The following is a 19202-nucleotide window of genomic DNA, read 5'->3' as shown; positions in this document are numbered from 1 at the left end:
TCGTTTCGTAAAAAAATTTCATATTTGAGAAAAATTGACGTAATGTTTTATACATATAAAGTAGATTGATTTTAAAAGTCTTTGTATGGTTCAGATACAGTTTTATATTTACGACCTGACCTGTTTGCATCACATTTTGTTATTATAGGAGATGTTCATATATCTGGAAAGTGTAAACATTTATAATGAAACAGTTATAGGTTTCACTTTGTAAATGCTACTGTTTCACAAACTACGCTTCTTTTGGGAAGATATATACTATTTATAGATAGTTTGTTTTGTTTACCTAGGTACTAATTAGGTTTATCATCTTACTGACGTGTTATAGTAATATTTTATTATCTCATTGTGATTTTTTTTAACTGTTTGGTCTTTTTTTTTATAATATTCATTTGATGTGGCCCTTTACTTATTCATCCAGTTATTGTGTTATTGTACTATGGTAAAATTTTGTATTCTTGTCTTTCATTTTTGCTAATGTGCTTTGTTTATATGCCTATTTGTGAACCGTCCTTGACATATTTAATTCATCATTTTCTGATAAAGAAAATGCCTGTAACACGTTAGAAATATAATAGTTGCTATCCATTCGTTTGATGTGTTTGAGCATTTTTAATTTGCCATTTGATTAGGGAGTTTCCGTATTGTAAATTTTATTGGATCTTGGTATTGTTGTTATTTAACTGTTTAGTGACTTTGCCATTTGAAATAGATAAGGATGTTGAGTTATACTATTTTGAATAAACCCTTTTTTTGTAAGCCGACAAATTCATAAAATATTTAACAAAACCCTTTTAAGATGTAAATTCATACCAGTCAAATACAGTTGTTAAACAATTTGCAAACCTGTTGCATAATAGAGGTTCCGAGTCCAATTTATTCAATTTTAACGAAGGTCAAAAAGGTCAATCAGCTAGAACTCAAATAACCTTCCATTCTCATTTAACATTGACTGGATTAAACTTTATTTGAAGAGTAATGTTATATATTGCATAAATGATACATAACCTGCAAAATTTAGAATGACTTAATATTAAGACCCTCTATTAATTCTTTTTTGAGATGTCATCATCGTCGAGATGTCTGTCTTTAAACGGTAGTAGAGGATGCATTGATGGCCAGTGAACCATGGGTCGTTTTTCGTACTGTCTTTTAGAGGACAAATATTCCTCGACACTTTGCCTTACTATGTTATCAATAGAGACAATAAGTAATGGTTTCCAAGTGTTTCGATTATTTTGTTGCCTTGTCCTACTTGTTTTATTCTTACTCCTCATGTTCATAGGACTATGATCTGCCAAAGAGGTTTCACCATTAGAGTAAGTATTGCTTATCTACAAAAGCAAATATGAAGATTGAACTAACTTTTGTAAAGGTGTGTTACTTAAATACTAAAACTAATATTTACTGTTTACTAGTAATACAATAAACCTACAGAATAATAAACGAAAACCCACATTTAAAACAAAAATTATGCTCACAATTCAGGTTTCTAGACTGACAAACCTTCTTTAATTTAAATTCATGTGAGAAGACTTTGATTATTGCTTAATGCTCGACTAACAATATGTATCAGATAATAATTGTCTACACCAGGAAAAGATTATCTCATCTGTATTTTTCAATCGTTTTCGGATTTTTGTGTCCTCAATGCTATTCAACTTCGTATTCTATATTGTGGTCTTTTTTCTTTTTTCTATCGCCTCTAAATATTTTGTAGAAGAAATGCGAAGCTGGCTTACACAATTTTAATCCTGTTGTCTATGATGGAGTTACATTAAACCACTGGATCTATGCCACTTTTGGTGGAGGTTTCCTTTTTGAGGTTATCACAAGTCTTATTGCTGGTACTTCAGTATTTTTATGAATTATTACTAATATGGTCATGATCATAAATGAACTATTTACAAAGCTTTTGATTTTTCGAAATACCGAAGATGTTCAAGCCCAGAAAAAAGCAAAATCACGAAAATACTGAACTCCTAGGAATATTCAAAACGGAAAGTCCCTAATGAAATGGCAAAATCAAAAGATAAAACATATTCAACGCAGTCAGGATTCTACTTCGTCAAAATTATCTCCCCATTACGCCAGTTCATTTTCACAGTAGTAGAAATGGAAGCCATTATAGGGATGACGCGCTGCCAATTTTGCTCTTGGAAACCGATAAATTTATCCACATTGCACCATTACGATCCTTATATGTCAGTTGTTTTTTAAAAGACAAATGTACCAACTAGCTGATGAGCATCAGTTAATGATCTTGTCTGCATTGATTCAACTTAAAACTATTGTCTGATCGGTTGTCAGGTGGAATTTTCGAAAATTCATAAACATTTAAAAAATTCTAATTAAATATTTCGTGGAAGGGCAGACTATATTTGTTTATTGGTTGAAGACTATAACCCTAGTTATCACACACAAAAAATTATAATTTTTCGAAGATATGCATTTTCATCATCCAACTTGAAAGACTGTCGTTAAGTACTTTCAGTAAAAAAAATAGCTATTCGAACACACCTACTCTGTTTTTGTGATTCATTAGATAGGTATTTCACTTGAACCATATATTTCATCTTTTATTACTGAGATTTTTTTATGTTATAAAGTCAACCTGTAGCGTTGGTATATAAAAATGATAGAATCTGAAGCGAGAAGATGTATGAAATATTTTTGCTTTGTACGATATCAAGACAAAATATTCAACTCAAACACGTCCTAACATAAAAAGGTGCACTCGATTGTCTCTTTTCGATACAATTGTGACCCATTTTTTTGGGAATTTTTTCTTGAGTCAAATAATGGCAAGGCAGTCATGAAAATTACTGAATTAATAGATTGATATTTTTTCCGTCCGTGGTAAAAAAAAAATATCGGAGGGTATGCATTTTCTACATCCAACTTAAAAGATACCCATGTCGTCGACTTGATATCTAATTGTTCTGCTTAACTATATATTAGATAAATTGAAAACCTATGCAAATGCTGTTTTTAAAATAAAACACTTCGTAATTGAGAAGAAAATTGTAATTTTGTTTGTTTCTTTTAACTTTTAAAAATGTTGTCACTATAGTAAACATAACAGTAAGCATTTATCGACTTCTCTAACAAAGAGCTCCGATTCTTTTGTTCTATTTCAACCGGGTTTTCGACTTCAACGAATGGACAACAACTGTCATATTCCTGACTTGGGACAGGCATTTTCAAATGTAGAAAATGGTGGGTTGAACCTAGTTTTATTGCGTAAAACCTCAGATGAGTTTTGCAAAGTTTTTGAAATTTTGGGTCCTCATTATTTTTCAACTTCGTTCTTTATTTTTTATTTTTAACTTTTCCCTAATCAAGCATTAATGATAATTCGGATGTAGATAAAACGCTCACCTATCGTACAGAATATCATTTATGGTGTGGTTATATAAAACTGTAGGCCAATAACATTCTTTCCTATAGTTTGTGTCCTATTATTATGATTTTCATATGCAGATTTTTTATTTTCTTTCGATCTATAAGAAAAAGGGGGGTCCTTGGTTCGTCTGTATTAGAATTTGCTAACTATTTTATACAATAACATAATTGATACTTGATAAAGTTTTCAACAAATAATATAAATATAATACATGTAGTTTTCTTTCGAGTTTGTTCAACTCTTTTTTTTTGTGCTTTTAGATTCACAATTTTGCGTTTTATGCACCATGTTTGATAACTCGATAAACAAAATGTACACAATGTTTCTAGTTTTTATATAATGATTATTGTCCCGTTTGAATGGTTTTACGCTTGTCATTAATTGCTTGCTGTTCGGTGTGAGCTGTACTTTGACCTATAATGGTTTAATTCTGCAATTTGTGTTAAAACAAATTGTCTTATTGGCACTCATACCACATGTTTTTATATTTTTGGAATTGACATTGATTTTTTGTTAACCTGTATTATTTTTAATCAACTCCAAAATTGATGCATTTACTTACCGGGTCAGCCTTATTGTAATATTTGATGTTTGTTCCTTCATCATCTGACTGGGTTAGTAGAGGGGTCAAAATCAGTTTATTCTTAAACTCGGAAATATGCACATATTGGTTTATCTGTTGAAGGTCCAGTCTTTGTTGTTTATCATCAGGTACATTGTTAAAATAGAGTTGAATCCCAGCATCAAAATTAATTTTTTCCTGAAAAAAAATGTTAATTGTATTCAAAGTCAATTTACTGCTGATCAAAACAAAAGTCGAGCATAGTAAACGTTTCACACATTGATGTACTGGTGCATGTACCTGTCGACATCGATAATAGAAGATGATTATTTAGTTATGTGTCATGGATCTTTTGGCATTGGGACATATAAATCCTTTAAACCACATCACGAACAAACCGTATCTGATTACCAAAAATTAGATTACTATCCGCACACTAAAAGTTCATTATATGAAAGCTGAATTCCCCATCACTTGTATATTTCTAGGGGAGCATGGTCGTATAAAGAGATTACTTCGGTTTCTTTCCCTCTAGTGTCAACTATCTCAGCGAATAGGTTACAAAATTTACTTGTGTTTTCTTCCAAGTTAATCCCTTCAAGATTATATGAATTAAACTAATAAATTTTAAATAACCAATGATGTCTTTCGTATTTCAAATTTTATGAATTCAAAACTAAACATTTTGTTTTAAATAAGAATTTATCTATCCTCCCTCTGACTTATACAATACTGCGACTTAAAAACGGTTACTAGACATACCTGATTCTCTTCCTCATTCACATATGTGTAATATCTCTTTTCAACGAGGATGGGGTTTGTTTTGCAATTGATTTTGATTCAATTTCATATCACAATTAGAACTGCTTATTTCTGTAATTTGAACAAACCTTCCACACAATTTGTGCCTTTTTTTCTATCAAGGTGAATTGAAGAGGGGTATCTTTGAACTTTCCCTCTGGTATCTTTCGCCCCCTTTTAAAATGAGTAGATGATCTAGGATAATTTTTGTTTTGCTTTTACAACCTTAAACCATTTTTAATCAGCATTTTTTTGTAAGTTGCCTTAAGATTTTCAAAAACTAACTCTCTCAACGAAAGCATGTGGATTAAAAACGGGTCAATATCGTTCACAATAATTTAAGTCTAAGCTTTCTTTGTAGTGTACCAAGTCAGGAATATGACAGTTGTTGTTCATTCTTTTGGTGTTTTTGAGCTTTTGATGTTGCCATATGATAAGGGAATTTTCATTTTGAATTTTCATAGGAGTTCGATATTGTTCTTATTTTACTTTTGTGTATGTAAAATTGAGAGTGGCAATGGGAATTATGTTAAAGAGACAACAACCCGATCAAAGAGTAAAAATGAACGTCACACTAAACTCCACATTAAAACACATACAAGACTAACAAAGGCCAGAAACAGGCGCAAAAATGTGGCGGGATTAAACATGTTTTTAGAAATCTCTCCCCCTATACCTCTAGCCAATGTAGAATAAAGAAACACAAAGCAACACAAACAATAAAACTCAGTTAAAAAAAGTCCGAGTCCGATGTCAGACTAGGTAACAAAAAGAAAATAAGCAAAATGGCAATGATACATAAATTAACAAAGGACTACTAGCAGTTACTTACATGCCAGCTACAGACCCCATTTTATCTGACTGAAAGGTTATGTCTTCATCATATGAAAATCAAGTGCAATCCCTCTCGTTACGGATTAAGTATTATGCCATCATGAAATATATGAGATGAACATAACCCGTTCAATGCCAACAACTGGTTTTAGAATAAATGTGTTTATTTCCGATGCAAAAAAAACATGAGTGAATCAATATTAACACTATACCAACATATGCAATCCTAGCCTTAATGACCTGACAATAGTATCGTAACTATATCATTTCCGAATAAGCCTGTTTATAAATTTGTTTAGCCTTTGAGGTGAATGTCGACAGTTTTTTTACTTTGTAAAGAATATTACCACAAAATACTTTACAGATGATAAACTTTAGTAAATGTCTTGACAAGTTTGTTATATCGAAAACCTTGGTTTAATAATTTTTCAGTAATACAGAGATTTCTTTCATTGAAATCAAATAAATTGTTACATACACGTGCGAATCGAACAAGTCAAGATATATAAATACCGTAAGATGGTGACAAGGGAACGTCACCATCTAAATATGGATAATTATCAATAGGAAATGAAAAAATAATCATCTCTTTTACCATAAATGTTGGTATTAAGCTTCCCGTTAAAGATATAGATATTTAGATCCAGGAAAGGGCAGTGTTCATACATGTAGTTAGAATTAGATTTTTTTGGTAATTGTTTCACTTTTTGTTGTCTTTCGGTTTTTATTTGCCTTGACATTACATTGTCAGTTTACCGCCTCCTTGTGATTATTGAAAATACCATGACATACCATTGTTTTTTACAATATTGTAGTACGTATCTTTATTCTAATAATACTTACATTGTTTTGGTTTCGTAACGAATTACCTTGAAAAATAATGAAACATTTTATAAGTAACCTGAACATAAACATTAAGTAACAGATGCTAGGTATGAAGTTTAAAGCAAAACCCTTACTCAAAATGGTACAAATTGGTTTATCTACTTGATAATAGTAAACTAAATAAACACAATATGACAAGTTGTATGCTCTTCCGTTGTCAATTAAAGTGTGTCATCACGGCTAACCAAATATGTACGTTCCTTTAAAACTAGCTGTTCACCAATTTGAAAATATTACCAATAATGGTACCTACAACCGTTTCACTTTTGAGACATATTGTACCTTTCTCTAACCAAAAACAGGTGTAATATTTAATAAACACCATTAAGAGCGTAGTTCTCAAACCAAATATTTTAGATAATAAGATTATCTACCCATCCGTGTAACCAATTAATAAAAAGATTCGAACTTTATTGTTTATGTCGTTAGCAATCAATAAACACGTTTTCTCTGTATGCTTTAATATATCTGCTTATAATTGACTGATTATAATACGTTTAATATGCTTACCATTAGAATACCTATGATGCAGCCTCACTCCGAAGTGGAAATTGTATCCGTTGGTTGTTAATATACTTGTAAATAAATATATTGTTGATGATATGTCTAAAATGAAATCATAAAATACAATTCTTATATTTTACATACCTTGATAAATTTGATTTGTCATTTATTCCGTTTAAAGCTGATACGCTTAGCAGGAGTTGCTATTTACTAGATGTTAATAACGATGCATATGACAATAAACCCAAAATAGCTGACGGCAATTTGAAAATATTTCCTTCTTGTCGTTGTATACATTCAATATGGTTAATAATTCTAGGTTACATTTCCAAAGATCCCGGATGCAATTCTTAACATATTTGAAAGGATAGCATTGAATACATCATAGTTTTCAAGATTCCGTCAGTGTTTTTGAATTTCTCTTTTATCAATCTCTCCTAGCAAGAATAATTAGTTTTTTGGGGGAACAATGGCATTCTGATAGATGCTACTTAAAAATACAAATATTCGGCTGTGTGTGATTTTCTTTGTATAATACGGCTCGTATATATCATGAAACAAATAATGTGTTTGCATAATGATTATGTGTGTGTTGTGTGTGTGTGTGTTTGAACTTGAATTCTTATACTTTACAGCATCAACAGCAATATTACTTCGTACCTGTTTTAATTGTTATATTCAAGCAATTATCCTCAGATCGTTTTGACTCTATAGTGGGTCTGGTATTCAATTTCATGTTACAGAAAATCCCATACAGGAAACATATCGCATGAAATATTACAGTCGGTATCGTGAGGTATAGCTTTAAAAGAAAGGTGGTTTTTCCGTCAAAAACTGAAGGAAAAAATACAACTCAAATTAAATGACATAAAAAACAAATATGCAAATGCTTAAGTTTCATATGCACAGTTCTATAAATGTAGTTTTTACTGGATTTTTTAAATCTTATTTTGTATTCATTTTTTATTATTAATTCGTTGTAAAATTGGCTATTTAAAAAAAATGCAAAGTGTTGTTTTCTCTAGTAGATTGTGTGTTCTGTGATATTGTGATATGGTCACAGTATGACATCTGACAAGTGCTAGAAAATCTGCTAAATAACAACCTCCAAATTTTAATTACATTCAATAATGCATAGGCATTATAAGAAAGTTTGTAATTATTCAATAAGACAGCAACCCTACACAAATCAAATCAAATGATATCTAGTAGTGAACAACTACTGTGCATGTTGTATTTTTCTGCCTGTCCTAATAAATAGTTTGTCTTAATCATATTGAATCACTTGGAATCATAAGAACGAAATTATTGTTGATTATTCTGCCACTTATCAGCGCTATGATTTGCAATAACATATGTGTTTGTTTGTTTGTGGGGTTTTTTTTTTTTTTTGTTAAATCACTTCATCTTTTAGCATAACATAATTGTATTTTGTAATTTAGCGTTTAGACCAGAACAAGTCTTTAAAATGTTTTTATCTCCAAATAAGATGTCTGAACTTTATGCCATCGATTATTGGTCGTATCCGATCTTCACAACAACTATGTGGGAAATGGCCATTTTATTTTGTAACATGCAGGTAACCTTTCAAATGATATATCTGCACTATAATAACTATACTTTATCATCTTATTCATTCATCAAAAGAAGGACAATGGTGGAATTAAACATTAAGTACCCTGATACTACTAAATAATAAGATATGAAAATGTGTTCACCCACGATAAAATTATCATGTTCCTCTCTAGAGACGCCCTTCCTAAAATATTTACCTTGTTGTGGGCAGATAAAATCTTTCTATCTCCCTATGTCAAGGACATCACAATCATTCATAGTGATCTCAATTGAGAATCACGAAAGTACATATTACTTTAATACTTCCATATTTAAACTTGTCTGCAGTAAAACCACAACTTCTATAACACAATTACAGTTTCAGGCTAACGAAAATGTTTAGTTGAAACACATTTCATTTTGAAAAGTAGTAATGACACAAGTTATAACAACATAAGTTTTGTCCTTTCTCTATTAAAATTTCGTAATTCCTAAAGACTTCCTTTTGATGTCTTCTCCCCTTTGTGTATGCCTATAATGCTTATTCAAAAAGAGGCTGCAAAGTTTAATTTCTTTTCAATAAGTGATATGATGTGAAATAGTCATTACTAATATTCCATCTGATAAATGTGATGGTATGAAATAAAAGTTTCGAATTGCACAATTGGATCTAATTACTATCAACATTGTAAGTACAAATACACAATATTAGATCAATGCTTTTGTATAAGGCTTATATAAACTTTAACACTTTGGAAGGGCGAAATTTCGTACCAATTGAAAAACAAAATAACATTTTGCAGTGATTGATCTGATATTATTGTTTTGCTACAGCCCCAAAACACTAATATATATAAAGTAACCAAACTGTTTTATTGAGAGTAAAACAAGAACAATTTGATTATTCCTGAGACTAGACATGGTTTCAATAATTGTGTTGATTAAAAACATACAATATATAAATATATTAAAAAAAGGACTGAATTTAATCTTCTGGTGAATAAAACAGAATTACCAGCAATACATTTCTTTAAAAAACAAATTAGAGTTTTAAATGGAACCACAAAAATAAAACTTATTTTCCATCCATCAGCGAGCAAAAATAAAACTTATTTTCCATCCATCAGCGAGCAAAAATAAAGACGAATAGTGACGTGTCACACGATATGTTACTTTGTTGCTATGTTTGGTTGAGAAAAAAACAGGGAGTGTTTCAGCAATTGAATACAATTCGATTTCTTTATTCAGTAAAATAATTTCACTTGTGAGTCTGATAACATCATGTTCATAAGGTTTTTCTTAATATCAATAGTTACTTACCTTTTCTGTTATTAACAAAATATTTATCTCCAAATATTTTGTTGTGTGATTAAAATGCATATGAGTGGTATTTTCATGTCTAAATTTAGCATGTTTAGAACGTATCTTCTTGTTTTTCCTGAGGTTTCGTATTCATTACATTGTCAGTTTACAGCCTCCTTGTGAGTATTGAAAATACCATGACATATTCCGCGTTGTTTTTTACAATATTGTAGTACGTACATTGTATCTTTATTCTAATAATACTTACATTGTTTTGCTTTCGTAACGAATTACCTATAAAATAATGAAACATTTTATAAGTAACCTGAACATTAAAATTTAAGTAACAATGCTAGGTATGAAGTTTAGAGCAAAACCCTTACTCAAAATGGTACAAATTGGTTTATCTACTTGATAATAGTAAACTAAATAAACACAATATGACAAGTTGTATGCTCTTCCGTTGTCAATTAAAGTGTGTCATCACGGCTAACCAAATATGTACGTTCCTTTAAAACTAGCTGTTCACCAATTTGAAAATATTACCAATAATGGTACCTACAACCGTTTCACTTTTGAGACAAATTGTACCTTTCTCTAACCAAAAACAGGTGTGTAATATTTAATAAACACCATTAAGAGCGTAGTTCCAAAAACAAATATTTTAGATAATAAGATTATCTACCCATCCGTGTAACCAATTAATAAAAAGATTCGAACTTTATTGTTTATGTCGTTAGCAATCAGTAAACACGTTTTCTCTGTATGCTTTGATATATCTGCTTATAATTAACTGATTATAATACGTTTAAGATGCTTACCATTAGAATACCTATGATGCAGCCTCACTCCGAAGTGGAAATTGTATCCGTTGGTTGTTAATATACTTGCAAATAAATATATTGTTGATGATTTGTCTAAAATGAAATCTCAAAAAATGCAATTCTTATATTTTACATACCTAGTGCTACGTATTCAATAAAACTTTTTTGTCTTGAAAATATTTATTACATTTGATTATTCATTTATTCCGTTTAAAGTTGACACGCTTAGTAAGGTTTGCTATTCAGTAGATGTCAGTAATCAAGCATATGATAATAAACCCAAAATAATTTAAAAGGCAGTTTGAAAACATTTCCTTCTTAAGGTTGTATTTAATCAATATAGTTAATTATTCTAGGTTATTTTTCCAAAGATCCCGGATACAATTCTTAACATATTTGAAAAGATAGCAATGATTATATTGAATTGAATACATCATAGTTTTCAAGATTCCGTCAGTATTTTTTTTTTTATCAAGCTCTTCTAGCAAGGATAATTTGTTTTTTTGGGGAACAATGGCATTCTGATAGATGCTACTCAAAACATAAATATTCGACTGTGTGTGATTTTCTTTATATAATATGGTTCGTATATATCATGAAACAAATAGTGTTTGCATAATGATTGTGTGTGTTTGAACTTGAATTCTTTTACTTAACAGCATCAACAGCAATATTACTTCGTACCTGTTTTAATTGTTATATTCAAGCAATTATCCTCAGATCGTTTTGACTCTATAGTGGGTCTGGTATTCAATTTCATGTTACAGAAAATCCCATACAGGAAACATATCGCATGAAATATTACAGTCGGTATCGTGAGGTATAGCTTTAAAAGAAAGGTGGTTTTTCCGTCAAAAACTGAAGGAAAAAATACAATTTAAATTGAATGACATAAAAAACAAATATGCAAATGCTTAAGTTTCATATGCACAGTTCTATAAATGTAGTTTTTACTGGATTTTTTAAATCTTATTTTGTATTCATTTTTTATTATTAATTCGTTGTAAAATTGGCTATTTAACAAAAATGCAAAGTGTTGTTTTCTCTAGTAGATTGTGCGTTCTGTGATATTGTGATATGGTCACAGTATGACATCTGACAAGTGCTAGAAAATCTGCTAAATAACAACCTCCAAATTTTAATTACATTCAATAATGCATAGGCATTATAAGAAAGTTTGTAATTATTTAATAAGACAGCAACCCTACACAAATCAAATCAAATGATATCTAGTGGTGAACAACTACTGTGCATGTTGTATTTTTCTGCCTGTCCTAATAAATAGTTTGTCTTAATCATATTGAATCACTTGGAATCATAAGAACGAAATTATTGTTGATTATTCTGCCACTTATCAGCGCTATGATTTGCAATAACATATGTGTTTGTTTGTTTGTGGGGTTTTTTTTTTTTTTGTTAAATCACTTCATCTTTTAGCATAACATAATTGTATTTTGTAATTTAGCGTTTAGACCAGAAAAAGTCTTTAAAATGTTTTTATCTCAAAATAAAATGTCTGAACTTTATGCCATCGATTATTGGTCGTATCTGATCTTCACAACAACTATGTGGGAAATGGCCATTTTATTTTGTAACATGCAGGTAACCTTTCAAATGATATATCTGCACTATAATAACTATACTTTATCATCTTATTCATTCATCAAAAGAAGGACAATGGTGGAATTAAACATTAAGTACCCTGATACTACTAAATAATAAGATATGAAAATGTGTTCACCCACGATAAAATTATCATGTTCCTCTCTAGAGACGCCCTTCCTAAAACATTTACCTTGTTGTGGGCAGATAAAATCTTTATATCTCCCTAAGTCAAGGACATCACAATCATTCATAGTGATCTCAATTGAGAATCACGAAAGTACATATTACTTTAATACTTCCATATTTAAACTTGTCTGCAGTAAAACCACAACTTCTATAACACAATTACAGTTTCAGGCTAACGAAAATGTTTAGTTGAAACACATTTCATTTTGAAAAGTAGTAATGACACAAGTTATAACAACATAAGTTTTGTCCTTTCTCTATTAAAATTTCGTAATACCTAATGACTTCCTTTTGATGTCTTCTCCCCTTTGTGTATGCCTATAATGCTTATTCAAAAAGAGGCTGCAAAGTTTAATTTCTTTTCAATAAGTGATATGATGTGAAATAGTCATTACTAATATTCCATCTGATAAATTTGATGGTATGAAATAAAAGTTTCGAATTGCACAATTGGATCTAATTACTATCAACATTGTAAGTACAAATACACAATATTAGATCAATGGTTTTGTATAAGGCTTATATAAACTTTGAAACTTTGGAAGGGCGACATTTCGTACCAATTGAAAAACAAAATAACATTTTGCAGTGAGTGATCTGATATTATTGTTTTTCAACAGCCCTAAAACACTAATATATATAAACTAACCAAACTGTTTTATTGAGAGTAAAACAATAACAATTTGATTATCCCTGAGACTAGACATGGTTTCAATAATTGTGTTGATTAAAAACATACAATATATAAATATATTAAAAAAAGGACTGAATTTAATCTTCTGGTGAATAAAACAGAATTACCAGCAATAAATTTCTTTAAAAAACAAATTAGAGTTTTAAATGGAACCACAAAAATAAAACTTATTTTCCATCCATCACCGAGCAAAAATAAAGACGAATAGTGACGTGTCACACGATATGTTACTTTGTTACTATGTTTGGTTGAGAAACACAACAGGGAGTGTTTCAGCATTTGAATACAATTCGATTTCCATTTGTAGTAAAATAATTTCACTTGTGAGTCTGATAACATCATGTTTATAACGTTGTTCTTAATATTAATAATTACTAACCTTTCCTGTTATTCACAAAATATTTATCTCCAAACATTTTTACGGTGTGATTAAAATGTATATGAATGGTATTTTCATATCTAAATTTAGAACGTAACTTCATGTTTTTCCTGAGGTTTCGTATTTATTTGATATAACATTCATATAAAATTGTGGTTTGAAAAATAAATATTTCAGGAATGACTCTTATTTATTTTCTGTCTTTGAAAAAAATAACATAAAATGTGGTGCGTAGCGGGTTATTATCAAGCGTGCACAATTTTTTTAATGTTAAAGCGAAACTAAATCATAATGTTATTATACATGTAGTACTAGAATACTGAATCTCGACCTCATTAAAATAAACATATATTCTATAGTCGGTTTGTTGTCTCTGTGACACGTTCCCCATTTCCATTCTCAATTTTATCTTTGTCCATTTAAAGAATTCCAGAAGGTTGTCAAATAAGTACATGTGGTATGTATATATCTTTTTTTAATTTCCCGTCTAAAAGAGTGATTCCTTTCCACATCATTATAAACATCATATTTCAAAAAGTAATGAAAAAAATAAAGGGAATATAGAATTAAGGGACCCCAACCAGATCATCACGAACGAATTAAAGCGAAATCTTCAATATTTTATTCTTTATTATTAGAAAATGAGATTCTAGCTACTTTAACCCATCAAATAGAAACTAAGTTGCAAAATATGTAAAAAGACAATTAATATATGTCTTTTAACAAGAGCGGTACATCTCTATATACAAAGTTTGATAATGTATTGCCCCGAATGCCTTCACAGTGCACTCTATACTAATTAGGATTTGTTTTTAGTTCACTCATCCTATGTTTAACTTTAATGTGTATCCAGTGACAATATATATATATATAGGAAGACAATATGTACAGTACAGATAGATAAGACGAAATTTCTATTTCATAGCAAATCTTTAACAATAATGCGAAAAGGCAGGCACAAACAATGGACATAACGAATAAAGCTTAAAATCAAATAATGCTATACCTAAAACGTACCGAGAAAAGAATAGATATTTGACCAACATATTCCGGACTCGAAAAAGCGGCATGACATATGCGGCGAGATGAAATAGGATTAACGCTAGTGCGAATACAGACTAAGCAGATCGAGTTTCTTACAACACACTAGACATGTGTCCCTTCATGATCATGCCTGGGTATGGAGAGAATGTATCAAAAAAAGGGATATAGTCCGATTTATTCGGACCGAAAATAACTTATGAGTCAATTATTATGTACAACAAGCAAGATAAAGATCTGCTGAGAAGCAACATCTAAGATGTCCACACGTATGCAGAGGAAATTTTATTAGTGCAACGACAGGAAGATAAAGGCAACAGTAGTATACCGCTGTTCAAAATTCATAAATCGATTGAGAGAAAACAAATCCGAACAACCAACTAAAACCGAGGGAAACACATCGTTTCATGATTTCAATAATTGTGTTGATTTAAACATGTAAATATAAAAAGAAAAGGACTGAACTTAATCGTCTGGTGAATAAAACAAAATTACCAGCAGTTTGGTTCTTTCAAAAATAATTAAAGTTTTGAACATGAGACCACAACAGTTATACTTATTTTCCATTTCTGAACCAGCTAAAAATAAGGATGAAAATGGACGTGTTACTGGACATATTATTTGTTTACTATATCTAGTAGATAAAGATAACATGAATTTAGTATTTTAGCTGCAGAATAATATTCAACTTCTTTATCCAATAAAATAAATAATTCTGTCATTCTGTGTATTTCATGTCCATGACATTTCATTTGTTCATTTAAAATCAATAATTACTTACCTTTACTGTTATTCGCAAAATACTTTTCTTCAAACATTTTGTTGTGTGGTTAAAATGCATATGTGTGGAATTGTCAGTCTCTAAATTTAAATTATGACTTCTCTATCGTTTTTCATATCATTTTGTTTTTAATCACTAGATTGATATGTTATAAATATTGACAGGCATACAGTCAGATTAGTTAAATAAACAATGATAACTTGCATACACATATTTTTTAAGGGGCCAGCCGAAGGCCGCCCTTAAAAACTATGTGTATGAAAGTTTCTCGCTACATTGAAGACCCATTGGTGGCCTTCGGCTGTTGTCTGCTCTATGGTCGGGTTGTTGTCGCTTTGACACATTCCCCATTTCCTTTCTCAATTTTATACATTATGTAAAATTCGGTATTACTAACTGTAGATTTAGAATGAATATTAAAACAGTATTCAATTCATAATCTATATCTTATTACTATACTATATATAAAAATATTAATTTTCGCGAACCATTTAGGTCACGGAAATTCCAAAATATGGCATCAGTAAGGAGAGTTGTGCAAATAATGTGAATACACAGAACCCCCATCCAAATTATCTTTAGCTAAAAGTATTCATCATTTTCTATTTTATATGTACCAGCAACATTCCATTTTTCTATAATTTCGATTGAAATATTCCAAAATCTGAGTTAAAATCGATCGAATGCCCCAAATAAACATTGTCTGATTGGTTGAAGTACTGTGGCGTCAATGATTAGCATAATAAGCCTCGATGTAAAGAATAAGCCTCGATGTAAAGCACACGCTTCACATGAATAAGGAGAGTTTTACAAATAATGTGAATACACAGATCCTCCATCCTATTTATATTTTTCTGGAAATGTTGCAGTGTTCATCATTTCTGTTTTGATTCTGCTCACAACATTCCATTTTTTCTATAATTCCGATTTAAATATGTGGAACCCGCAATAAAAATAGATGGCCTCAATGATCTAATAGCAACGCAAAAAATTCCGTTACCCTGAGTTCTACGATGTTACATTAGACTGGGATCCGGCCCAATCTAGCTGCGCGTCGTAAGGTCAAGATTAGCCAGGATCCCAGTCTAAATTATGTTACATAAACCCCAAACCATATCACACAATTACAGAACTTTGCGCTCAAATGTAATTCTTGGGGAAGTATACGGGTAACTTCGTTTACGAAAATTTATACACACTTTATCATTAACATATTACCTGGCTTTTGCATATTCACTATTTTTTATTCTGAACTGTAGTCGAATTCAATTCTATACATTTTTTTTTACATGAAGCAATAGGAGTAAGAATATTTATTTAGCGCCAATTTAACCAGCATCACAACAAAATTATTTACCGGTATTTTTGTGAAATTTCAGTTCTATAGGTTATCAATTAGAGAAATGTTGGCAAGTATTACTTATTTATGTTAAGGTTCTACTGATGTGATTCTCTAGACCTTTTTGACGGTCCGTTTTATCCCTTTTATCTCAATACTATCTCCGATGACAGGAATGTCAACTCGACCTATTCGTGTCGAAAGTGAAAATCCACTCTATTTGATGAAATAATTTCTTCTTCAACGGTTCATGCATTATTTTTGTATTATTTGATAACCAATCACATTCACGTTGCATGTTTGCATGAAAATGGTTATGTACATGTATTAGTGAATTGTAAGGGCGATGCAGCATGCGAGGTCAGTGCGCGATCACGTGACATTATTATATGTAAACAAACATGCTCCCCGTGTAACACGTGTCTGAATTATCCTTTTAAAGTGTTATGAATCTTTCAATCACTATTTTATGATATTTTTCTTTTTGTTTTTAGGTTTGCATATTAGTAGTCCAAGTGAATTAGAAATAGTTCCGAGTTGTGTGTGTTTTTTTTTTAATAGTCTATAGAATTAGAAGGTAAGTCTACATAAGTTATATTTACATGTAACTAAAGTCTAAAAAGATGACTCCACTTTCCCTCTATATTTAAAACCCGCTTACCAATTTAAACAGCATTTGCTCCCCTTGAAAGCTAATTTGCCCCTTCCCCGTCATTTCCCTTTAAATTTGCTCAAAAGTCATACTTATAGTCCATTTACATTAACGGCTGATTTGTGATTTTACCAAATTTTCATATTGAACACATTTGACCATTCAGTATGAGTTCCCATGTTTTTTTGTCTTATATGAAGGAGGTTTTAGGTCATCTTTTTCTAAACACCTTATTGCTATTTGTCTGTCTGGATTGTTAAAACCACAAAATCAGATAGTGATGAATATGCAAGTTTTCAACAATCCCGGAAATTACACTTTATTTAATTATCGCTATTTAGTCCAATCTGGGAAAAACAGTAATACACTGTATGTACAACTTTCTGTTTGGGTCATGCGACTGAAAATAAAGGTTTTTTACTAGAGAGCTGAGGGAGGAAAAACTTTAGAAAGCGATCATCAAGAAACTTTAATAGTTAATAATCCACTATTTTTCGAAATTGAAAATTGAAGTAAAAAATTATTTTGTTTTAAGTATTTACAATAAGTTAAAACGGGTCTCATTAAAAAGTATTGTGCATGGTGAATTGTTTCAACGGCCCCCAGATAGCTTCAACTGGATGAAAAAGTTGTGTAATTTTAGAATTCATCCGGTATGGAATAAATAGCGATTAGGTTTATTGACATCCACGAAAAAATATAGGAAGTAAGATACATGTAACTCCCCTTTAGGTTTTGATAAATATTGGATATGACATTAAGAAGTTATAAAACTGTATTCTTTGAATATGTTTCTAGCGTAACATGCACGCTTAGTACTGCTTTTTATACGTCCGTCAAAGACGGGACCTATTATGGTATACAAATGTCAGGTGTCCGTCTGTCTGTCCAGCGTAAACATGTGGCACCGTAACTTGAGAACGACTTATCCAAATTTCATGAAACTTAATATAGTTGTTTCTTATGATGGTCACATGATCTGTATACTTTTTGGTGAAAATAAGATTAAAACTTTTTGAGTTACGGCACATTGTAACTTAAACAGGGGGGTGTTTTTTTCACATGTCACACCGTATCTCAAAAACAATTCTTGATTATGGCTTAAAACTTTAAACACTTCTTAGTTACATTAATCTAAATATCTGTATACTTTTTGGTGATGATTCAAAATTTCATATTTGAGTTATTAAGTATTTATCATGTTTTTTCCAAGTCCGGATCCATAATTAGTTTCAAAAACCGGAAGTGTGCCATTTGGCCACAGACCACAATTAATTTCTCTATCATTTCTTTAGAACATTTTGTATCATTAAAAAAATTGCACCATGCACTTTTGTCAAATTTTTTGTGTGTCTTATGTATAGCACTAGTCCAAAAATATATCCAAAATTCAGAAAGATTGAAGCAATCACTTTTACAAATTTAGCCAATATACATCCATACCCCTATGGACAAGTCAAGAGATGTTCCGAAAACTGTAAATATGACCTTTTTGCACTTGGCCTAATCACTCATTCCATATCAAAATGAGTTTAAATACAACATCCAAAAAATTATTTTACCTCTCATCTTTCATTTCCACCCAATAAAATCTAAGAAATGAGTGGGGAAGGGAAAGAAAAAAAATTAAGGAAAAATACACTCTAATTAAAAGGAACTACATTCGTGAACAACGAAAAGCGGGGTCATTAATTGTGGTCTTGGGCCATTTGCAATGTTTTTGAAGCACCTGCTGTGCAAATTTCTTGGATTTTAATCTATTTGGAATACCTTTTGACATTAATAAAATGTTTTACTGGCTTTCTATGCAAGAGGAAGCAAGAGAGAAAAAATATTATGTCTTTTATCAGAAG

The 19202-nt window shown here is 30.7% G+C and overlaps 1 protein-coding gene across 9 annotated transcripts; it reads right to left on the bottom strand.

Annotated features, from left to right (window-relative positions):
- Positions 1–941: 941 nt before the first annotated feature.
- On the bottom strand, positions 942–15429 carry LOC143048588 (uncharacterized). 9 transcript variants are annotated; one of them, XM_076222348.1, is made up of 9 exons: positions 15359–15429; positions 11357–11498; positions 10670–10765; positions 10117–10142; positions 7653–7794; positions 6999–7094; positions 6447–6472; positions 3969–4166; positions 942–1334 (listed from the first exon to the last, which is right to left on the bottom strand). In XM_076222348.1, the coding sequence occupies exons 1-9, from the start codon at positions 15416–15418 to the stop codon at positions 1047–1049; spliced, it is 1074 nt and encodes a 357-aa protein (XP_076078463.1). In that variant the 5' UTR covers positions 15419–15429; the 3' UTR covers positions 942–1046. The 9 variants fall into 9 exon arrangements, with proteins under 9 accessions (XP_076078463.1, XP_076078468.1, XP_076078464.1 ...); XM_076222353.1 differs by lacking the exon at positions 15359–15429 and adding an exon at positions 12418–12460 and having other exon boundaries at positions 7653–7826; positions 11357–11530; XM_076222349.1 differs by lacking the exon at positions 15359–15429 and adding an exon at positions 12418–12460 and having other exon boundaries at positions 11357–11530.
- Between the last annotated feature and the right edge of the window lie 3773 nt (positions 15430–19202).

Source organism: Mytilus galloprovincialis, chromosome 10 (assembly GCF_965363235.1).
Source record: "Mytilus galloprovincialis chromosome 10, xbMytGall1.hap1.1, whole genome shotgun sequence".
NCBI lineage: Eukaryota > Metazoa > Mollusca > Bivalvia > Mytilida > Mytilidae > Mytilus > Mytilus galloprovincialis.
This window is presented reverse-complemented; position numbering and strand designations above follow the sequence as displayed.